At 45.1% G+C, this 24,967-nt stretch overlaps 1 protein-coding gene across 2 annotated transcripts; it reads left to right on the top strand.

Annotated features, from left to right (window-relative positions):
* Positions 1-4,244: 4,244 nt before the first annotated feature.
* On the top strand, positions 4,245-23,303 carry tbxta (T-box transcription factor Ta). Of its 2 annotated transcripts, XM_047019446.1 has the most exons (9): positions 4,245-4,314; positions 19,840-20,005; positions 20,417-20,681; positions 20,940-21,074; positions 21,172-21,233; positions 21,328-21,389; positions 21,553-21,726; positions 21,856-21,979; positions 22,131-23,303. In XM_047019446.1, the coding sequence occupies exons 2-9, from the start codon at positions 19,983-19,985 to the stop codon at positions 22,387-22,389; spliced, it is 1,104 nt and encodes a 367-aa protein (XP_046875402.1). In that variant the 5' UTR covers positions 4,245-4,314; positions 19,840-19,982; the 3' UTR covers positions 22,390-23,303. The 2 variants fall into 2 exon arrangements, with proteins under 2 accessions (XP_046875402.1, XP_046875401.1); XM_047019445.1 differs by lacking the exon at positions 4,245-4,314 and having other exon boundaries at positions 19,627-20,005.
* Positions 23,304-24,967: the final 1,664 nt, after the last annotated feature.

Genomic DNA, 24,967 nt, shown 5'->3' with positions numbered 1-24,967 from the left:
AGGTACCACTTTTAGACCAGCCCTGGAGCTGTGCATATCAATTGAAACTATGACAGCCAGAGAAGATGAATTGATTCAACACGGACTCCCAAGTAAAATAGAGTTTCTGTCCAAGTTGATACTCTTACCAAGCTATTTGCTCTTCACAGATAAGAAGACAGGGTTCCTGAATGTAAATAACCAATTAAATGGGTTCCGGTATACAGTAGGCAATGTAATGAGCATGGAATGTACTTGTCTTTGCCAGCTGAATCACACCCTGTTCCTCTATGTTAGCTTATTGTTTACAAACATGCTTTTGTTGTGCCTCATGTCTATCGTTTTATGTGGATCTGTCTGTTGCCACGACTCCCAGAGGACCAAGATGAGGAGAAATTAAAAAACTGGTACTATATTAGCAGCATGTTGTGCATTTGATTTTGTGTTTTGAGGATATGGGAAAGCAGACAGTGTTGCACTAGATGAGGAGAGAACAGATACACAAGGCTGTTTTACCAAACGATATACTCTATTGTCACTTTGGGGAAATATTTCTTGCGCTTAGTGTCGCTGCATTTCACAAACATTGGTCCTTTTACATACAGAAAATGTAGACATGACACAGTCAACCACAAATGAGTGTACAGTATATACATCCAAATGTCATTGGTAAAAACAGTAAACAACAGATGGCACAACTTTAAAATCTTTGCCAAACTACATGCTGCACAACCCGTCCATCCTGATAAAGTTCCTCTCAGGACCTTGGCTCACATCATGTTTTTGACCATTTCAGATATTAATAGAAGAAAGCACAATTGACGTTAGTCACAGTTGACTTCCAATGCCAGTTTAATACTGGACTGCATGGGAGGAAAACCCTGGTGTGGTGGTGTGAGGACTAGGCTGGGAAGCCTGTAGCAGGACCACGTGGCTTCTGGGGCCCCATCCAGGCCCCCCCACAGGCTCCCAACCCCCTGCTGCTCCCTCCTCTCGGGGCTCCTCTCTGGTGACCATCCTCCGCCGTCTCCACAGGAGAGGTGCAGCTGTGACAGGTCCGACCCCCTCATGGGGCGGCACACTTCAGGAATGACCTCTGGCTCCCATGCTGGGGGTGGAAGGGGGGGGTCCCCGCACCACCCACCAGTCAACTGTGACAACAAAACTTTGGCTTGGCTTTGTAGCACCACTGCGGGGAGGTGGCCAGATAGGGGACCAAAGAAGTATTGAGGGAATGGAGCCATTCTCCTGACTTAATTATTGGCCTGGGGGGGATTCTGGACAAGGTGGAGGGTGGTGGTGGTGGGTGGGTGGGTATCTTAAAATCTCTGCATTGAAATGCTGATGAAAGAGACACATTCAGCCAAGATTGCTCCTTAGCTGTCAGGCTGGCTGGACACACCTCCTATCTGAAAACCTAGAAATGAGACCGTAAACACAGACAATGTAGCAGCTGCCACACGGGCCCATTAGGACAGTCCTCTGAGATTTACAGACAGAAATGGGGGTAACATGTGACCATACTACGAGATGAGGCAGTCTTGCACACGACTTTACCTTTCTGTCCTAACTGTTGGCCCAGCTGGTGGTCCCACAGCCCATGGATTCCTGTGAATATGACCAGCCAGCTTACAATGTAGAAAGCATTATCTATCATACTTGGAACATTTAGGATTTGGAACGTGTTCATATTTGGAAAGGATATTTAAACTAGAACCTTGAGCCCGTGCTGGGCTCAACATGGCTCATGCCAAATAGGGCATTTATAAAAAGGTTGGCACGGGCCTGCAGTGTGAAGCCTGGCAAAGGCATGACGCTCACGTTGGAGAGCCAACCAAGGGTTTTTGTTTTGGCATGTGTCTCCGTGGTATGCCACGGAACAGCTTCCAGAAGAAGAAGCATGGAGAGACAAAAAAACACTGATTGAAGACAGTATTGATGAGCAGAGTGATTGATTACTTAGCTCGTTTGTTTATTTGAGTCCACGCTTCAGCCTGGACTGAAGGGGTGAGTATGCATTCATTAACATTACACAAATTACATCTTACATGAAGGGGTGAATACCACCCCTGGCTGAGTTGAAACCAATACTATTACTCTCTTTTACAAATATAGTGTTACTGTGCCTTTTCTATGAACCCACTTTTCTGCTGGAGGATTTGGATGAGTGCTTCTCAAAAAGAGATTTGGATATCTCCTCCCTTTGATAGCAGCAGGCGCCACATACGCAATCGTCGTTGAAGCAGTTACAATAAAGCAAGTTCTTAGAACACAGCCAGGGACAACAGCGATGTTTCATTTCAGACACACCAAGGAGAGCAGTTTGCCGTCCTGTGTCTCCAGATCAGACTCGAGTCTAGGAAGGGGAGGGGGGTGGGAGAATATGGCTCAGTTATTACAGCCTGTTAGCTCTGTTCTCTCACAGAAGGCAATTTGAAAACAGAACGAAAAGAGGGAGGAGGTGCCGGAGATAATGGATCAGAGGCATAGACCCCACCCCTAGCGAAACACTATCTGTCAGTCAAGAGCAGTAATGTAAACACATATTAAAGGGACGGCTTGGAGGGAAAGGAAGGGGATGGGGGTGGGGTCACAACAACGGTGTGTTTACTGAACATATTACAACGAAGGCGTCATATAACTGTAACATTGTGTGGGTAGGGGGTTTGTCTCCGTGTGTTCAGAGGAGCTGGAACAGTGAGGGAGAAGGAAGGTAGACTTGGGTTGCCTGTATAAGGCACTTCCACTGCATGAAAGCGCAAGAGAGGAGGCCTGGCAGACTAGAAGAAAAAAAAGCACACACACAAGGCCGGTTATGCAGAAACACAGATTTAATGTAAGGCTTGGCTCCCTGTTATAAACGGGAGAGAGAGGAAAAAGCTGGCCTGGATCAAACGGAGGAGGGAGGCAGAGAGGAGGGAGGCAGAGAGGAGGGAGGCAGACAGGAGGGAACGTGGATGCAACTGCTAGCACAGGCAGAGTGTGTGCCTCAAACCCAGGGGATGACAGTTAGCTCACAGATGGACAACTGGATACTGTTTTGAAAAGCATTCTGTGCAATCTGAGAGGTGGCTTACTATGAGCCAGCCAGATCTTCCTCTTTGGAACTACTTCTCTGAACAGCCTTATTTCCTCATTTACACAAAATCTGTTGTTGCCACGGTAAACAACCCATAAAGGTATTCAATTTACAATACACATCAGACATCACAGATTCAATGACATGGTTATCCATCCCTATTTACTCTTATCACATGCATCTTACCAATGTGAAGACACAAACATATAAATGTTCAAATGATACAAAGGGCATTGCTGTGTCATGCCCTTATTGACACACCAAATCATATTATGATCGGATATTCAACATTCCAGGATAGTTCAGGGCAGGGCAGCTCCAGCAGCCAGTGTCCCTCGGAGGTCTTGAGTCCGACAATTGGGCACATCAACAAGAAATATCAGTCAGCAACACAAAGCTAAGTGTAAAAAAAAAAAAGGGAACAACACTGGGCTAGATGCTTAAGTCCTCGTTTCTGTGAGTCAGTAAGTTTGTTTTCTCTGCAGGAGACCAGGTAGGAACCCCTTACCAGCGGCTTCTCACCCGCCGCTTAATCTTACCCACAATTACATTCAGTGACAGGCGCACAAAGCCGTCCGGAGAGCCCAACAAGGCCCTGCTATTATGTAACCACCGACAGCTGGGCTTTCAAGGGAGGGGTAAGCCCCGTCACCGTGGCAGCACTTTGTGTCAACCAGACGTGACAGTGGAGAAGGGGGCCTGAGGAGAGCCGGGGTATTATCAGACCACGAAGAGCCACATGGCCCCAAACAACCACACTGACTGATGCCAACAGAGTCCAGGTCTAGATAATGGCAAAGCTGACCTCGAATACTGATTTCGAAAGATAAACACGACGCAGTGAACTATGAGTACAGAGAAGAGTAGATCTATTAGATGAAACAAGGAATGAATCCGCTTTCAGCTTGCCGCTGAACTGAGTGGGGGGAAAGTTCTTTGAAGTGTGCCCAGAAATCTTCTTGGTAGCATGTCAGCCAAATACTACCCCGCTGACAGCCTACTTTCAAAAAACAAGAGTGGGGCATGTGCGCTTGTTTCGGGCTCCCACCACTCCAAAGGCGTTTGTTTTGCCTGCATTGTGCTCCTTAATATGTCATTTCTTTGAAATGGTGGCACATTGACACTGAACACAGTGGCACCCCAAGGTTTGATTAAACTGTGTCTCGCTCGCCCTTTTAACATGTACCTTCTCAAGCAGGGCTTTCATGCAACGGGAGACAGAGAAGCTCACAAAGCACGGGGACGACCAATATGAGGTGTGTTGATTTTACTACACATTCCAAATAGTCCTTTGTGTTGTTTGAGTCAAGAATTGCTGCCAGTGGCAGCATTCCAAGAGGAGAGAGAGGCCAGACAGACCAAAGAGATGGTAGAGTCACTGGATTAGAATCATACGATGATCTGAGGAAATGAGTGGTCAGAGTGTTCTGGCCTTCAACCTTTGATAGTGTTTGTAGATACACTTGAAACCAACCAACATTTTGTAATATCATTTAATAACAAAGTTTATCTGTCCAGTAACATTCCATTACGATACTTTATTAATTGCACTTTCTGTTCTATTTTTCAATTATAACATTGCCTATCCTTAAATGGGGTTCATGTTATTTTTTTCTAATCTCACGCCTTATATATAATCTTACACTTTATATATAAGGAACTATTCTTGTCGAATACTTTAATTTGTTTTTATGATCTTAGATCAACTTTTTCCCATTTAGCAGGAACTGCATAGTGTAAAGCGAGAAGGTTACAATAATTATTCCCACACAAGTATTTCAGCTGTATCAGTCAATTGTCTTCTCTGGAAGGCCTCACCATAAGGCATTTTGTTTGTGTCAAGCTTTCACACAGTTCAGTTTCAACTGAGTCTGGAGTACAACAATCCAGATCCCATCAAACCAAGGCACAGAAATTAGGTTAACCTGTTAAATAGAGAGCAAAGGGTTATACAGAATTAAAATTAAATGTCTTTATGAACATATTGTCAGGAATCGTCAATGTATAAAGGGTTGGGGCTCGACTTTTTATGATTTTCTAGTAGATTAAAATCAGAATCCATTCCACGTTTTGCAGGCGGTTATAGCTTCAATTTACTGTGTGTGCTTTCAGCACCGAAGCACACACTGACAACCTTAAAGATTCCTCCGCGGCTCACTTGTGTGCTTGTATGTGACAGTGTTTCAAGCATTGAACGACAGAATATCAAATGGGTGCACGAGAAAAAACGCTAAAAGGACATATTATTGTGCTCAGTCTTTCACGGGGGTCTATGAATTGTGTCTGGATTTGTCCTCTTACCGGTTTTAATTAACTTAGGTACTATTTCGCCTCACTGTCCTGCCTTTCTAACACATACAATGCATTCCTGTGTAACTCCGCGTGTGATGAGGCCTGCCTGCCTGCTGTTCCTGTAAACTCCCGCCTTAACTAAAAGAGAGTGAAGGGGAAAGAAAAGTGGAGAGGCCCTTTTAACCAGACAGTTTGGTCTTAGATTGAATGTATTACATGAAATCACATAGACTTGTCTCTTTTATCAAAATTAGGGTTATTTCAGGCCCATGATTAAATTATTAAATCCAAAACACATTTTTTGTCATTGTTAGTGCACAAATAATATGAGAAAAATGGTATTCCACTACAGAATTTATAAGGTATAGTCTCTGCCAGGGCTTTATGAAAAAGAAACAAAACGGTTTACAATATCCTTACTTTCCTAAATTATAAAAGCAGAACTTTTTTTAACTAGTAATGTATTACTGTTGTGTCTTTTTTTGATTTGTGGAGACTATTTGTTTAATTGTATGTATTCCTTAGCTTCAGTGTGAGATGGGCCTTGGCATAAAACCCCAACCATCAATTAATTTAGAGCCAGGTTCTATTTTGCATAGAGATCTGATGCTGTGGGCGGGCAAAGCGTCCTTCATTTGAGAGGAATGACTGACGTTTTCATAGCTAGACTCGTGTGGAAACGAGATTCCACTGCCCCTAAGTGACAGTTTATGGTCTCTGATTTGGTTTGGGTAGAGATTGCCAGGCAACAAAACTACCCAGAGTCTTGAATGAAATAGCCATCTGTTCCATGGGCCGGTAAAACTGAATTAATTTCACATAATCCTGGAATTCTGCTGTAGATTGATGTCTAAGGGTAACAACTGTGCATGAGGCAGTTGTATATTTTGATCAAGCTTGGAACAAAATATATTCTGTTTCTTTCATGCTAGAATTCCAAATGAAAAACGCACGTGCACTCACTCACGCACACACTCAAACCCAGATATACCACAGGCACACAGAAAACAAAGGAGACAGTAAAGCAGGTCATAGCATACTAATCTCCTTGTCTTTACGCCATAGGCCCACCATACATTTCCCCAATCTCTGCTTGTCATTCACAAAGCTAAGCCAAGAGGATTGTCTGGAGATGGACATGGCTTTCACGGGATATTAGACTTAAAGACAGTCAGGGCGGTGATATGATGGGAACAAGCCTGCATACAAACATCATGTTGTCTGGGCGTTGTAAACAGATCCAGGGGTTCTCACCCACACTTAATGACACTCACTTGCTCACTCAATTGAATTGACCTCCAGGTGACTGAGGGCATTCAGAGACCTCCAGCCAGACAACCAGCATCTCTTTCTGGGTAAGTCTGCCCTGCTTCATGCCTGTTAAACCCAGACCGGTTTACACCCTGATCCACAGAGGAGGCGACGGGTCCACAGACACAATGCCCATTGAGGGAGAGGTCAGAAGCTCACCACGGCGACCCCAGCACCAGCCTATTGTATGGAAACAGGCTTGTGTTTAAGTCTGTGGCCTCCTTACACACAAACACACACACACAAACACACACACACACATGGTTTTTGCTAAATAAATAAGCCAAATGAAGTGGTTTGACATCAGAAACACGTCAGCCAGGGGCCTCCAGTGGGCTAGCTGGGTAAACAGGCATACCACATAGAGTCAGGCCAGGTTCGATTCCATCCTGGCTCCTTTGCTGCATGGTATCGCCTTTCTCTCTCTCTCCCATTTCCTGTCTCTCTCGTACGGTCACTATCAATAATAGAGCAGAAATGCTGAAAAAGGATTCATATTTATTGAAAGAAGAACAACGTGTCAGCCTCCAAAACTTTGCATCTTTATAGCTTGGTATTTCACTAGCACACAGCCTGGTCCTAAATAAAGGGGGATCACACCAACTGTGAGATTAGCACCTGTATTCCATCACAGGGGAGTAAGACTTACACTGACAAATCTGTTATCATGGCAATGGTGGCAGACTCACTTGTAGACTCTCTTGTAGCGCCATACTGAGGCTAATAACATATATCTTATGCTGTTGTTACATGAGGTGATTTCAGGTTAGGGTAATGTGACAATGCATGCCATTATAAGTGTAATGATGATTTTCCAGTGGATTAAAACACTATTGATCCAACCATAACATTTATCAGGTAGAATGTGGGGTTTTAATCTGAAAACTACACAGTAATTGAAAACGGTAAAAAAGTTATAGAATTATTCCCCCCTCTTCTTCTAACCGAACAATAGCCTGATATGATTAGAAAGCAAGGTGTAGAGAATGTAGGTACAGCCATGTAAAGGAGCCCAGAGAAGGTACAAAAGGAAGTTTCCCTTTTCATTAACTTAACCCATGTATTCTTAATTTAAGGACATTCTTTGACAGCCTTACCGGAGCGTTTGAGTCCAACCAGACAGTAATGATAGTTCATAAAGGGTCTGAGGATAGAGATTTAAGTTATGCTACCACAGCTGTAGATGTGATGTGGGAATCAACAAAACAGAGCAGTAAAATGAATTGCAAGCTCAGGACTGCCACTTTGTGGACAAACCACTGCAACACACTGTGAAATACCTTCCTTTTCCAATACAGGGAAATTAGCTGTAAAGCCACAATATAAAATATGCAATTGACCTTGAATAATATTGATCAAATAATTTAAGAATTTGAATAAGACTTTGATTGGTCCATCTAAAAGGAGAAAAGATGATATTCCATGTGAAGTATTCCTTAACAATTACACCAACAATGACTATGATCCATGAGTAAGCTTACCGACATTGTTGGACACAGTTAGTTCTAGAAAGGAATCTGATTGGTTTAGCAGTGACTGGAAAGTTCTTTAGACTGCTCCTATTTGGTCCCCAACAGTTGGGGAACAACTGGGTCAGATGAAGGTTGAGAACTTTAATTATGACAAGGATTTTAAATGTTCTATATCTCCGACTGCAGGGGTAAATAGAGATGTGAGCTGAGTGTGTGTGTGTGTGTGTGAGTGTGTGTGTGTGTGCAGAAGAGAATATTCCCCAGCTCACACTAAGGAACCTCCACAGGCGCAGGGGGTGTGGAGGGAGGCAAGACTAAAGTGCCACTTAGGATATTGCTTGAAGGACTACTCACCTTGTTAAACCCATTGCTGTGGGCATAAATACAGCCAGGCGTCAGATTATTTATTGCCACGTTCTCCCTCTCTTCATTCTTCCCGTTAACAGGCCCATGGACAAATGAATCGTCCAACTGGGTGAATTCTGCATTGATTTAGAGTCTGCTTCCATGGCTATAGGAAATGTCAGTGAAAGAGATGGTGTGTTGGTGTGTGTGTGTGTATGTGTGCGTGTGCGTGTGTGTGTGTGTGTGTGTGTGTGTGTGTGTGTGTGTGTGCGTGCGTGTGTGTGTTGGGGGTGAGAAAGAGAGAGTGAAGAGAAATAAAGGAAGAGTGAAAAGAAAACGAAAAGGAGAGTGAAGAGAGAAGAGTGCTCAAGGATCAGCCACAGGCTGTGCCAGTACCACAGCAGGTCTGCCGAGGGGGAAATGAAGGAGTAGATCAGGCGTTCTCATTAGCATGTGCTTGGCCAATCGAAAGTTAGATAATTGTACGTCTTTGAAGCTGTCCCTACCCGCCTATCGCATGTTCTCACGCGATTCTTCTTTGCCCCCCTCTCTCATTAAACTTTCCCTGTGTCTGTCTTGCGCTCTGCTTTCCCTGGTTTAAGTGATTCGCAGCATCCTTCATCGCAGTGTCGTTCTCCACAGGTTATGGATGTCACGTCAAGGCTGATTCACTCTGACAATGAGCCACTCGCGCTAATTTACTCGTTTAGATGAATGTGATTGACATTTCATTTTGGCGGCCCCCCCCCCCCCCCAAATCCTCCGACGGAATTGGTGGAAGCAGATGGTAATCACTGACATGCCCATTAAAGGAGACTTCGTACAATTATCCTGCTAATTCAGAAGGTTCCTTTTAATTTTGGCACCGTAAAATTGTCAATTTTTGGAGTGTTATCGGCCTCATTGCTGTTGAAGACTAAAACTAAAAATGCATAGCAGTGTAGCCTGTTGTTATAAGAATGCTTCATCAGACAGGGGGCCATGTTACCTCGGTGGTCAACTGATACAAGAATTACAAAAATAGCAGTTTTTATGTGTGTGCTATTCAAACTGATCTATTATGGCCTTATATGTGTGCATAAAGTCATGTGGCGTGCACGTGCAGATGTGAATATTCATGCATCCAGACATCACTTCTCCTGTCAGCTCTTTTGATTGGTAATAGTGGAACTGTCATAAAGCTGTCCTGTAGGGCATTCATTTCCTTGTGTATTTTATTTGAATTTGGAGAATGTCATTAAGACAGGCTGTTATTAAGACAGAATGTTATTAAGACAGACATCAATTCTTTGCCGTACATCTTTCTTCTTTTCCATACAATATTTGACTGTGCGCACTCCTTGCTTTTCCTGTTCATCTGAGGAACAAGGACAACTTGTCTATATCCACTCGGCGAAACCTTTCAGTTCACAAAGAATGTTTTCTTTTATCACACTTTACACCATTGAGTTTCCACTCCAGTCCTGCATTTCACATACAGTGACCAACTCAGGATTGTTGTTAGTTTGTGTGTGTGTCCATCAGAACTAACAGGGCCTCACATTCAAACCCATAGAAGGGCCAGCCAACCAATAGAGCAACAGGACAGGGTGTGCGAGTGCGTAGGGAAAGCTGAAGAGACGGGGACTCTACATGAGTGAGAGAGCAAACTCTTGGCATTCCACCCTCGAGTGAAATGGCTTTTCAAGCTCTACTCTCAGAGAAGCCAGTTGGCTGAAAAGTACGACACGTCCCCTCTCTGCCTCACTGCAGGCGATTCAATTACCTCTCATGCAAATTGCCTTGGCTTTCATTTGGAACGAGGCTGTCTGGGTTACTCATAAGGCATCTCATTGGCAATCTTAGCAATTAGGCTGCTAATGTGTTCGTTTGTCATGGTTTGGAGGAAGTGAAAGAGACTGAGGAGAGGGAAAGTGTCTTACTGACAGAGGGGAGAAGGACAAAGGCAGAGACAAGATTGCCAAACATGAACGCAGACTTTACTAAAGAAATGTAATCAGACAGGGTGCGATGATGAGACTAACCTCTGTGATCTGAACACGTCAATATTTTCCTTTTTTCTCCATCTTTATTGTACAGTGTTTGCACAATGACTGTGTCTTTGTGATTTGTTGCAAGGTTATCTGACAACGCAAGATCCTATTTCTCCCCCAATGCGGAACGTCTGCATTCAAATCCTAGTTGTGATTCTGTATTATCTCCTGTGAAAGAGGAATACAAATTGTTTAGGAAATAATACTCGGTCCATCTGAACTGATTGCTTGTTCATACACATGAAGCCTTCATCTGATGGAATCTTTTCCCCAGATTATCTCCCTGTGTCTGAGTACACTCATGTTCCGGCTAAATCACTGTGAGTCTGCGGCTGATGTAAAGCTCATGAATAAAACACCACATGGCAGTCATCCTGGCTGTGCACTGTTTCACACATTCACCAGTCCTGTGCTCATTATATTCAGGTTTGTATTCATGACTGTGTGATGTCTGGTAAAGGTAGTATGACATTCATTAGGAACAGGTCACATGTCAATTTTGGAGAAATATCGGTTTTTTTGGTCATCTCTCTGCTTTGTTGTGGGTAGACGTGTTACTTAGAAATACAAACTATAATTCTGTCTGAGCTCACATATAATTTTACACTGTTGTGTCCCTTCACTTAACTAAGACTCTTTAAATGCTTTATTGGTCACAGAAATAGGATGTACCCTGTTTTGAAAGCCGTAATGCCGTAAATCAAAGCCGAGGTGTTGACATTTCCTACCAGCAGAGGGCGACGTTAGAACACTGAATTGCACTGAGGAAATGGGAGTCGATGACAAAACGTTTATAGATGCACCAGTGACATCAAAGCTTTGGTGTCCTTGTTTACTTCAGCTTGGTACACACACATCTGCCTCTGATGTGACTGAGCTCTAAACGGGCCAAACCTATATATGCCCTTCATCTCTTCCTCATTTGTACAGATGTTTACCTCCTGCCTGATCTGCCATAAATACAGGAGGGGGGCAGTTTGGACAGGGATAACCAGGGGATCAATGGAAATGTCACCTAGCTTTCAAAGAGATTGAGTCGCTGGACTTCCTTCCTTTCAGAGATGCGATTCATATCCAATCCTTAATTCACACTGCTTGACACACTTCAGCGATTGCATGGCTTCCTCTAATGAGGTCGCTGCTACACATGAAGCATCTTGGGATGCCCACCTTGACCCCTGGCATGAGATAAAGAGACCCAATCAGAGCCCAGTAAAACAGCCGCTAGTTCACTGTCATGTCGCAGGCGGCCGTCTGACTCTGTGTCGCTCCTGTCACCTGGGAGGAGGTCACCTGTAAGGCAAACACAGGCCTGGTGTAAGGGAGCCCGCTGTGGAGCTGGGAGCCTACAGCTCTGCTCTGTAGACCCAGGTCCCAGCCTCGCTGGCTCCCCCTCACACAATAGGGCAGACGGTGATTCCAACCTCGGCCTTTTGTCAGGGTCCACATGGGGCCAGGGTTAAAACAGCTCAGCTCACCGAGGGGGTCCCCCCACCCCCCCACCCCCTACCCCCACTCCCCCAACTCCTCACCACCCCCCGCGTGCACCAACTCATCTGCCCCCAGACCTGAGCACAACAAGCATGCTGTCTCTCTGGCCAGGATCAGCAGGATTCCTCTAATCATAAGCGCTGATGATAGTGCTGAATACTAGATGCCTTGTTTATCATAAAGCTTCTTATCCATCATATGAAAGCCTGGAGAATCTGGAATGGAATCTAGATGGAATCTGACGATACTGAGATTGTTGCACTCTGAATAAACCTGACATAATTAAATGTGAATTAGAGTGTTGTAAGCACATGTATAAATATTGTTTACCTATGGGGACTGAGAGAGAAGGAGAGAGACAGAGAGAGAGTTTGCATGTGTTCATGGATAAACCTGACAGGATTCATGTAAGGCTGATGAATTGTCTCTGCATAGATTACTTCTGTTTTCAATTGTGTTTCTACGTTACCAATTTAGCAATTTAAGTGAGATAAGAAGAAAGGGTTAGAGTAGGGATGGTTAAGGGGGGGACAATACAAGAAAAAATATTGACATTTTGTCAGGGCTTTTTGACTTTGATAACACTTATATTTTCTTACAACAACCAACAGAATACGGTTGTGTAGAACCTTTGATCCCAGACTTGACATGACTTGAACCTGCCACTGTTGTCTTGCTGGGGTCTTGCCCAGGTTGTAGGCCAGGGCAGTGTCAGACACACTGAACCCTCAGAGATACAGATTGTGTTTAATGGACCCTTCCCTGCCCAGTTCTGTTTTCTCCTTTCTCTGCAGAAACCATGTTCAGTCTGGTGAAATCTAACCTCTGCAGCCGTCAAAAGAGAGCTCTGGACATTTTATTTTATTTTTTTATTCATGTAAACTTCACTTTTATTCCTTTAACTTAGTCAAAGATGAAGATGACCCTAACCCTATCCTCTGGAAGAACATGAAACTCTAAAGTTCATTTGAAAGTACAGTGATTTCTAGTCTCACATGAATAGCATGAAACATAATGAGCAACAGAGAGAGTAAATGGCAAAAGAGAGGGAGGAGGAGGAGAGAGAAGGAACGAGGGAGAGAGGAGGGAAGGAGAATGAGGAGAGACCTTCAAGATGAAGGGAGAGCAGAAGAAAAGGTGCAATTACTGTTCCTTTCTTATGGAAATGGTAATGAAGTGGGACAGGGGGCAGGAGACAATAGAGGGCCACAGGCAGGTTGAGCGTCACCGTGTAAACAGCTTCCTGTTAGGGAGCCATTTAGCCCTCACTTTTACTGACTAACAAGCCATCTCCACGCCAACTACAAAGAGTCCTCCCCCATCAAAGCTGGAGGCTCATGGTGTCTGTTCAGTTCAGACAGACCTTTCCCAGGCCTCCAATGTAACGGTTCATTCCGGAACCCTTGAGGGTTCTGTTTAAAACAACACTTTTTGTGGCGCAGAGAAGATGGATGCGTTTGCTGAAGTACTACAGCAGCTCATGAAGGAGTGTCCTGTCAAAGAGCGTTATGAGTTCTTACGGAATGACATTCATCCCAGTCAGTCTCCAAAATAGCTGTCATAACTTGGGAAATTAATATACTGAATGATTGCTTCACATGCTGGTGAAACCATAAATTGTAAAGAGATTAATTAAAGTATATGTCCATATATTACATGTATATATGCTATGTATACTGTGCTGAGACATAACACCCATGCAGTGGCCGTGACACTCAGTAAAACTGAGTCATTGACCACAGCAACCAAATGTTTTTACGGACAACTGGGTTTTGTTTATCATATTAATAGAAGTGAATATGTGTTTACCCGTGGCTTAAGTCTGTGTGATGGAGATGGAACATCTCTCGTGTCAAGCATCAGTAACGTGGAAGCTTATGTCTGGGCTGAGCTGCTACCATGTCAAAGTGAAATGTCAAACATGTCGAACAGTAGCGAGGAGGCCCAAGGACATACCCACCACCGAGGGCAGTTTGGATTGTGACAGTGGACAGAAGGGGGCGCTCTGATAGGTGCAGGGCCCAGTAGTGGAAAGGGGTGGCCCTCCACAGTGGTAAAGCTCCAGGATTAGGGGGCTGTATCTATTGTCCTTTAATGAGAGCCTTTGATCTGGGCCTGAGTTTAGTGTTTGTACACCTGGGCTGCATCACTGGCCTCAGATTGGCTGTGTCCCGGTGGCAGGGGTAAAGGGGGTAGGGGGATTTGGGGGGTAGGTGGAGGTTAGGGTTGGGGGGAGTCTTTTTCCAGGTAACACTTCTCAGAGAGCTGCTGCTGCTGCTGGCGTGGGAAGGCAGTAAAAGCCCTCCCCCCCTCCCTGCTCCGGCCCAGCCCCCTTTGTTTACCCCATTTTTACGGTCAGCTGGCCCCCTGCTCCTGCCTAGCCTGGCTCCTGCCTCTAGTCTCCTCTAGCCTGGCCCCTGCCTCTAGCCTTTCTCCTGCCTGTAGTCCCCTCAAGCCTTGCTCCTACCTCTAGCCTGGCCCCTGCCTCAAGCCTTGCTCCTGCCTCTAGCCTGGCTCCTGCCTCAAGCCTGGCCCCTGTCTCTAGCCTGGCCCCTGCCTCTAGCCTGGCTCCTGCCACTAGCCTGGCACCTGCCTCTAGCCTGGCCCCTGCCTCTAGCCTGGCTCCTGCCACTAGCCTGGCCCCTGCCTTTAGTCTGGCTCCTGCCTCTAGCCTGGCCCCTGCCTCTAGCCTGGCCCCTGTCTCTAGCCTGGCCCCTGACTCTAGCCTGGCCCCTGCCTCTAGCCTGGCTCCTGCCTCTAGCCTGGCCCCTGCCTCTAGCCTGGCTCCTGCCACTAGCCTGGCCCCTGCCTTTAGTCTGGCTCCTGCCTCTAGCCTGGCCCCTGCCTCTAGCCTGGCCCCTGTCTCTATCCTGGCCCCTGCCTCTAGCCTGGCTCCTGCCTCTAGCCTGGCCCCTGCCTCTAGCCTGGCTCCTGCCTGCAGTCTCCTCTATCTTGGCCTCCTGTCTCTAATCTCCTCCAGCTTGGCCCCTACTGCTAGCCTGGCTCCTCATGCAGATGCTAGGGCTCATTAGCATGGCCTAGTCTAGCCAGACTGCATACCCAGGGAGAGAGGCTCCTACCTGGGAAGGACCAGGAGCATGTGAGGAAATTACAACCATGCATGATCAATTGTAGAACACGGTTCTTTAAACTGCTGCATTGTTCAAATGTGAATTTAAGTATACCTCAAATGAAAGAAATGTGCCTATGATGGACAATGTAGATGGCAAAGAAGGAGAATAGATTACAAAGATTACCAGAGAAGTCAAACTGTTATTAGTTATTTGTACTGAACTGTCAATGCTGAGGCCTCATCTTCACTATTCAGGAACAAGGGCCTGACACCATATCGTGTGAACATCTCATTGTAATTGTGCATACACAGAGAGGAAGTGATGTAGCAGGGGGAGGGCGATGAGTCACACACTCTGATATCACACGTCTCTCTGTGTAAATAAGATCCCTGCAGCCATCACGACTGCCTCAGCTTTGATTACTCTTACTGATGGAACACATTTCCCTGCGTTTCGTCAGTCCATACAGTTGCAATGCCCTAAGCTCATACAGCAGACAGGGTTCAAAATATATGAAATAGACAATCACCACACAAAATAAAGACGTGCCGTCTGATGGAATTTGAGTGCTATCCTTTTGTTAAAATTATCTAAATGACCAAAGGAAGAGATCCTAGTGTTTGTGTGTGCATATGTGTGTATGTGTGTGTGTGTGTGTGATGGCCCAGCTGGGGGCTGGAGTGAGGAGATTTATCCGTGTTTTCTCACACACTGGTGTCTGCTGACCTCAGCTGCACATATTTACCCCAGTCAACACCAATACCAGTAGAAGAAAAAAAACAGGAAAAGACGGACTAACTGATCTGACCTGACTTGAATACACAGAGAACTCTGTATGTCTAGAAAATGACAGCTTGACACTTGCCGATCCTTCCCTTTATTAATGTTTTGAGATGAGGCATTTCAAAACAGGTACTTTGACTTGAAATACAAACAATGGTGGAAAACACAGTAGTTGCCAAGCGACCGGAGGAAGAAAGTTTGCTTCTTGTCTACTACAACAGTGTGAGTACATCAGAACATCAGTTTAGGTTCTGTGTTTCTAAGTATTTCACAACCAGCTTATTGGAGAGAGTGTTTGACAAACAAAGTTCAGACACACTGTGGTACTAGCAAAGTTACTCAGAGACATGAAGGTCAGAGGACAGAATTTATTTTAGAAAGGGAAAAACCAAGATAACAGCCAACAGGTGTGGATTATTCAATCAGGCGACATCATCGACCTGTGTCTGTCATCAGAAGATAGTTTAGGTTAAAGTAGGAATGCATATTAATGAATAATAAGACAAAATACATGAACAGATAGTAATGCAATAGCTGATCTACTGAGTACATAAGAAATCCTTGACTTTTCCCACAGAGCCAGGATTTAAACACACTGTAAATCAGTCAGTTGTCACCCTGGCAACCTGATCTGCTGCTCCTGACACCTTTTAGATAAGAGAGATACCCAGAGCCAGGGAGAGGGAGAACCAGTGAACCAGAAAAAGATCAAGAGAACCAGGGAGACAGATATGGAGAACCAAGAAAAGAGAGAGAGGCAGAACCAGGGAGAGAGAGTGACACAGAACCATACAGGGAGACTGTACGTGTTTGTCAATAGAAACGAAACGAAGGCATTGTAAACGTAAATAATCACAGAAGGATTCTAAGAAGTCTCAATGTTTTGGCAAAAAAGACTTATTAAATCATGGAGGCCATGTTGAGTAGCCTACTACTGTCTACCTGCAGACCTGCCACACTTAGCAGTCCCAAGCAGCAACACCTTCTCCTTGCAGAATGCCTAGAGACAGACGCCTCCACTGCAGGATAATGTTCATCAGCCAGAGTGTCAAAGCTGAGCCTTCTGCATTACCATGCCAAAGGTCCCCGAGCCCACACTAGGGCACCTACACGAGGGGGGGGGGGGGGGGGGGGCAATTACTGTCCCCACTCATTCTTTTTATCCCTTTCAAAGAGACGGGTGATTAGAAGAGGAAAGTTTAGATTTCCTGAACTTGAAGTGGAAACGCAAAAGTGACAGACGCATCTGGGGGCTCAATCCACATCAGAGGGGGGGGGGGGGCAGTGTGTGTGTGGGAGGGGGGGGGGGGCAGTAGGAGGGTGTAGGGAAGTGACTATTGGTAGTTCTCTCTCATGTCCTATCTGTCCTCACCTCCACTCTTTCACACAGTCTCCCGGTTACAGTAGCACTAATAAAGTAGCATTAAAATACAATACTGTCACTGCAATAGAAACCAAACTCAGTTCCTTCCTTGAACCGTTTTAGGAATAATTGGTACATAGATATACTAAAACCCCAAGACTCTTTCTTCAGAGGGAGCAAGGACTGCTTCTGAAACAAATTATGTTGTTGGGAAGTGAAACATTCTTTTACATAATTATTTAGATATCACAGGATATCTGAAAGAGACAGACTATGACCATGAGGCTTTCTGTCTGTATGTGAGAAAAACTGTGCGCTGATTGCATTCACTTTGTCTTCTGCTCTGTTTTAGTCCAAGACCGAAGTGATAAAAAAATTGCAGTGAATAGGCCACTAGCCACACAACAAAAGTGTGTACGTGTGTGTGTGTGTGTGTGTGTGTGTGTGTGTGTGTGTGCCCACGTCTGGGTAGTTTCTTCTTCCCAGGGCTGACTCATCCACCTCCCCCTGTTTACTTATTTAGGCCAGCAAAGTCCGCTGGAAAATATGCATCGTCTTATAACTGTCTCTTTGTAAAGCACCAGGCCTCTGTAATATTTCTCACCTAGGTGACTGTGTGCTGATGCCAGAGAGAGGCTGGATCGCTTAACCCTCACGTCACCGAGAGCAAGATCATGACAGGGTATAATAAGATGTTTAGCATTAGGAAAGGAGTATGTGAAAGTAGTTCAATATGCATCAAATAAGTGCATATTGAAACATCCAAATTATTTTTCAACTTGTCATTAAATAAATACAAACAAATCTACATGGAACTAAATCGTATTAGTAAGCACTATCTTCATTACTTAAACCGAAATTGTATAGACATTGTTTAAGTTTTGTGTGTGTGTGTGTGCACATGTGTGTGCCCACGTTTGTGTCTATGTGCCTGTGTGTCAGTTTGCTTGTGTTCGTGTGCACATGTGCCTCCACATGTGTGTGTGTGTGTTGGGGGTGGGGGGGGGGGGGGGGGGGGGGGGGGGGGGGGGGGGGAGAGCAAGGATTGGAGACCGAGCCTCTGGATGGGGGACAGTCATGTAGCTGGTACAACACACACTCTCAGGCTCCAAACTAGAAGAAGTGAAGGAAGAAGCCGCTGAATGATATGGGATGGAGAGGTGTGAGAGAACCCCTTTACATTTATGGCCTTTGTAGAGCAAGAGGAAGTGGCATAGTAAACGGGAGTCACGCTCCAAAGCCCAAGTACATCACAGACACTGAGACAGAGCATACTGGAAACAAGGGCAGACAGGACCCCTAATTCAGCCTTGTTCAGGGTCAATTACAGAACGGCCTGCATGCTGGAACACCATTGAAGTACCTGGAGACAGTATTACAATTACACCTGTGGAAAAAAAGTTGATTGTGACAATATTTGGATTAAAATATTAATGGGCATTCCTTTTTAACATAATTCAAACAAATTATAGGCCTACATTGTATCATAACCAATTACGAAATGTTTTTATCAGTTGAATAAATAAAGGTAGGCTACTCTCCTCGTTCTGCCCCTTGACAAATTGTCTTCTACCATAGCCTATTATTTGTTAAGTGTAAATCAATCATAGGAATATTTGAGACAGTGAATCTATGTTCAGCAGACTACTTCAAGGGGAGACAGGCGGCTCCATTACGCAAATTCGCGCATCACCTCGTCGCCATCCACACTTGGCCAAGTACAGGAACATGAGACGCCTCAATCGCTGCTAGCTAATGGCCCGTCCGCAGTAAACACACGATTTATCACGTGTGTATTTGGGACAACAAAAGATTAGCATTATTCGCAAATATACAACCGAGTTCAAAGGCACCGTGCGGGCACTGTCTCTTCCCTTCTTTTGTTTTTAAGCATAGCCTTGGAACAGGGTAAATCAATGTCCCCTCCCTCAACAAATGTAGGCCTACATGTTCATTAAAACTCTGTGTTACAGGCCTAACTCTTTGTACAATTCAAAACGAAATTGAGGTTAGACCACGGGCATGAAAACCCACATTATGAATTCATACAAAATTAGCCCAATATAACCACATGAACGAAAAGCCTATGTGCAATTACGCTCGGACATTTCAGGAAATTTGATTGATATATTTTAATAAACATAGGGCCTAGTCTTAGACTTTTTTAAAGTTATCTGTAAAGCCTGTATTTATTGTTTTATTGTTACAGATATATCTAATTGTATGCCAAAGATAGAAAAAATAATACAATAAAAAATACATAGGCCTATACATCTGGTGTAAACTGTAAGTTCAAATATGAGCTATTATGACATGTAATAGCTGGTTGTCGCAGTTATGCTGTGCCTATTCTACAGGCCTTTAGGGCCTACAGGCCTCCGTGCTGGAGACGTCCGAAATTAGATTGGCAATGAGGGCGTGGTTTGCTATGAAAATGGTACGCCCACTATCCCCATGTGGTCCCTGGGGTCCCTTAAATAATAAAGCCTCGGGGGCCGAAATCAGTAGGACTTATTTCACTGTCAGAAACTCATTGCAAGTCAGTGACCCCATAGAATCTTCTGCGGACCTCTTTACAAATTCCTTCTAATCGGAAATATGACTTCTTCAAACCCAGACCAGCGACTGGACCATCTCCTTAGCGCCGTTGAAAGCGAATTTCAGAAGGGCAGTGAGAAGGGGGACGCTTCCGAGAGGGATATTAAACTCGGACTGGAAGATGCAGAGTTATGGACCAAGTTTAAAGAACTAACAAACGAAATGATTGTCACCAAGACTGGAAGGTATGAATGATTTCTTGCACAGGCTTTTCAATATGTAACAAACATGTGAAGGCCTAGACGAGGCCCACTGATTAGTCAAATTTCACAATTTATGAATTTAAATAATCCAAACTGTGTCATAGTTTCTAGGTAGATTTAAATCTGTTAAACTGGCTAAATTGGTCACAGCCTATTCAGCCGTTCCCAAACAAGCTGCATTTATCTGAATAGCTAGGCTATGTAGACTACAGGAAGATAGAAAGACTAATTACAATGCCTATTATTTTATTAAGGCCCAAAATGAATACAAGGCCTAGTTTTCACAGTGTAGCACCCTACTGATGATACTTGTTTTTAATTCTCAACTTTATGTATGTGTTGGTCATTAACGTTTGATAGCCGAATTAATAGTCTCATTCATTTTGTCTTCAGGCGGATGTTTCCAGTGCTTAGAGCAAGCGTTAGCGGATTGGACCCAAATGCCATGTATTCTGTCCTCTTGGATTTCGTAGCCGCAGACAACAACCGCTGGAAGTATGTGAACGGCGAGTGGGTTCCCGGGGGCAAGCCCGAACCTCAGAGCCCTAGTTGCGTATACATTCATCCCGACTCCCCCAACTTCGGTGCGCACTGGATGAAAGCGCCTGTCTCCTTCAGCAAAGTCAAACTGTCCAACAAACTCAACGGAGGAGGACAGGTGAGGCCTTCGCTTTGTTGTTATTTGAAATCTGGGAAATCAAGTACATAATAAATTCAAATCAATTTGGTAGTTGGGTGGATTGCCTTGCTCAACTAATTAGCAACTCAAGTTCTGCATTTCAAGGTTTTTCTACTTTCTTAAAGAACACCCAAGGGCATTTTGGTGAACAATAAGTTCATAAATGCTGACATAATTTAAACTGTCTACAGTGTCAGTATTTAACATTTTCAAAACATATGACATTTTCTTTCCAAGATCATGCTGAATTCCCTGCACAAATATGAACCGAGGATACACATTGTGAAGGTTGGAGGGATTCAGAAAATGATCAGCAGTCAGTCATTTCCTGAGACGCAGTTCATTGCTGTTACCGCTTACCAGAACGAAGAGGTAAGTAGCACTGAGAAACCCCATCCTCTAAACCAATGGATATATAGTGAGATTCTCAAGACACATAACTAACATGAATCATATTCCTTTCCTGTAGATAACTGCTCTGAAGATCAAGCACAACCCTTTCGCCAAAGCTTTCTTGGATGCCAAAGAGAGGTAAGAGAAGAACCCTCCTCATGCGCGTGAGATAACAATAACGCAGCAAGTATCATTTCGATGCTGATTCTAAAGCTTGTTTTTGTTATTGCAGGAGTGACCATAAGGATGTGCCAGACCACAGTGGAGATGGTCAACAGTCAGGATACTCACAACGTGAGTTCCCACACAACCCAAACACACGTCCATCTTTGTCAATCAAGATATATATATATTATTTTACATTATAACATTTTGTACCAAACGTGTGTGTTAGACAAGACAGAACCAGAACACATCTTTGACCCCCCCCTCTCTCCCTTCCCCCCTCTCCCTCTAGTTGGGGGTTGGTTCCTGCCAGGCAACGGGCCCATCTGCCCTAGCAGCAGCCCCCCTCAGTTCAGCGGGACCCCGGGCCACTCCTCCGGCTCCTACTGTGAACGCTACTCCAGCCTCAGGAGCCACAGGGCCGCACCCTACCCCTCCCACTACCCCCACCGCAGCACTGGCACAAGTAAGGCTCGCCTCCATTGCATTGACGCGCCATCTCGCCAATCAGGGAACACCTAGGAGGGTACTCGAATCAATCCAGTGGATGTGAAATGGATTGTTAATGGTTGATCTGACTTTGGTGTTTGTGTAGACAACTACATGGACAACTCCTCAGGGACTCTACCCACCCATGACAGCTGGTCAGCGCTTCAGATCCCCAATTCCACTGGTATGGGCACACTGGCGCATACCACTAACTCCACCTCCAACACCAGGTAAGCATCACCTGCTCACTGTTAGAGATAAACACTTGGGATGGACCAGGGCCACTTTACACACTTTTTTTCCTGAGAAGCTGCATCTATTGTAAACATTTAATGTGTCCCAGTACAAGTCTAACCCTTGTGTTCCTCTCTCCGCCCACAGCCAGTATCCCAGCCTATGGTCAGTGGCTGGAACCACCCTCACCCCCTCAGGCTCTGCCTCCGGTTCCATCGCTGGCGGGCTAACCTCCCAGTTCCTGCGAGGCTCCTCCTACACGGGTCTGACCTCCTCGCTGCCCGTCTCCTCGCCTTCCTCCATGTACGACCCCAGCCTGACCGAGGTGGGAGTTGGAGACGCCCAGTTTGAGAGCTCCATCGCTAGACTCACCGCGTCCTGGGCCCCCGTGGCTCAGAGCTACTAAGAACGGCCGGCCCATCTTCCTCCAAAGTCCTCCAAGTCATCCGCCCTCTCTTCCCTGGCTGAGTGGCTGGTAGTTCAGGAACAATGAGGGCGCAGGAACAGCTGCGACCCACCTTGTGGACTGGAGCTGGGACACGGCACAGAGCTCTCATACTACAGAGAAACAAGCTCCCACTGGCTCTGGGTTTATTCCATTCCATTAGGTTATTCTAAGACCTGAGACTGTACTAAGACCTTAAAGTCTTAATCCAAAGTCCATTCAAGTTTAATGGCAACATGCAAAAGTCTATGGTTTTAGGATAGTCTGAGGTTTTAGAATGCAGTGGGTCTTTTGTAGTTCCAGAAGTAGTCTACTCCCCTAAAGGTGCAATTTGAAGTGAAAGACTATCAGGGGTGGTCCATTAGATCCTGATCAAACTGTGTGTGTGTGTCTTATGTAGTGTGAGGACTCAGTTATCCAGCACAGCTATGTTTCTACCATAATTTGACAATCATATGCTGGAATAAGGCAATAATCCTCAGACACATGCCATGTTCATGTTGATCACCACAACCATTCCAGCCAACAGGAATATGAAGTAGCCCCTTAAAAACTGACCAAAGAGGCCAATCTTTACTGTAGGTTTGATTGTTTTTGCCATGAGATGTGTTATTATTATAAGGTAAATAAGAAGAAGTAATCAGTTGTCCTAACATAAAAATGTTTATATGTGTGTGTATATAGAATAAATTAACGTCAATTTTGATTGTTAGCCATACAAATGTGCCTTTTTTGCTTCCAATGTCAATGTGTGCTTTTCTTGGTCTGAAGGAGAGAAAGAAGTGCCTTGTACTTTCACACAGTTGCCCAGGGGAAAGCACAGCATGTACATGAGATGTAGCTCCGAAGCACTGTGTCCTTCCAGTTCCTTCCGCAGAAACACATGTACATATCTATCTATTTGTATTTTGACTCATTGTGAGTTTTATTTATGTCATTTTAATAATAAATTAAACTTTCTTTTTTTTCTGAAATAAGGTTTTGATTGGTCCTTTTCTTTCTTAGAAGGCTGAAATCAAATTTGAAAATGAAAAAAACTGGATTGGCATGAACACAAAAAAATAGATATTATCTGAGATACAAGGGTTATAAATTCACAACATCTCATTGGCGCTGTTTTGGACAAAAATGGTCACTCCACATCAAGCTATGCTCCCACTATGGTACTGCTAGGGACAAAAGATAAATCTAGCGGCATTCAGGTTTTGCTATCGCTACACTGAAATTCAATAAACATTTGGTGTTGCTATATTGAACTTTCTAAAAATAAGAAAGCCAACACTGCTATGCTAAGCAAATCCGGCCTCTTGACTTGTGTAATTGAAATGTCAGGGAGTGTGAGAAGTGTGCAGGTAGAGGCCCTCCATGTGAGCGCTTCCATAGCTGGCACTCCTTTGTTACAATCTGCAGAGCGGTGTGACACACGGCTAACACATTCAGAATTCCATGTCATTAAACAAAAGGTATATGAACCCAAAATGCCAAGATGCTGACACACCACACCACCTAGTGCTAGGGAGAGAATTCAAACCAAGACCAAACCTCCACCTTCCTAAATGCACAAACAGGTTCTGTGTAGAAGTGAGGATTACCAGTTCTTTCCATGACATTTATTTATTCGAAAAAAAACACTGTGTAACATCACAACACAATTAACAACAGCGACACCACGACAACCGCAATCTATGAAAGATCCAATTGCACCGGACGGCAGGCCCTCCACGTTGTGTTGGCCACCAGTGTGGAGATGTGTTGCTGTATCCAGGTGACGTCAGAGGAGCAGTGTGTAATAGCCCCAGAGGGCTGCTGTCGCAGGACGGTGATTGAGTGGTCCACACCAGGGCGCAAATGAAGGCAGCAGGGTCACAGGGCCACTGGCAAACAGTACTGAAGGGCCAACTTGACACGCAGCTGGCAGGGCCAATGACAGCAGCTCTGTGTGCTCAACTCCAGAGCAAAGGTCCCCCATGAAACGACTGGTCTCAGAATGCCTGCTTTAATGGCCGCCACGAGGAGATCTGCCTTTCACACAGGAATACGACTCGTCTCAAAACTAATGAGGAGCACAGGCACTGGGTTCACAATCAATAAGTCAGCGAACGCCCCCAAATGTATTGTCCACGTGCGTGTGTGTGTTCGGAGGAAAGATACGAGGGAGCGAGACTGTCAGTGTGTATCTGCTTCCGAGCGAGTGTGTGTAGGATGGTGTGTGTCCGTGGGCATGTGCGTGAGACTGTTTAGGAGGACGACTCAGATTAGCCGAGGAGGATGTTTGCTGATTGGGCTGCTCATGCTGGTCTTTGCTTAGTCTGGAGGGATAAACAGGCCCTGCTGTGCCGAGGCCATCTCCTCCAGCTCCGCTCCGGGGGTGTGCGTGGAGCGAGTCGCCCGGTCACTGCGGCCGTTGTCCGTCTGCAGAGCTGAGCACACAGAGGGAGGGCCGCCCAGCGCACTGCGGCCTGCCGCCTCTGTTGGTCCTCGTTAATTGAGAGCCGGAGATTGGCTTTGCCCCCCCCCCCCTCCCCTCCCCTCCCCTGGA

This window comes from Hypomesus transpacificus, chromosome 4, assembly GCF_021917145.1.
Source record: "Hypomesus transpacificus isolate Combined female chromosome 4, fHypTra1, whole genome shotgun sequence".
Taxonomy (NCBI): Eukaryota; Metazoa; Chordata; class Actinopteri; order Osmeriformes; family Osmeridae; genus Hypomesus; species Hypomesus transpacificus.
Note: the sequence above shows the minus strand (reverse complement) of the source record. Positions and strands in the feature narration are given on the sequence as shown.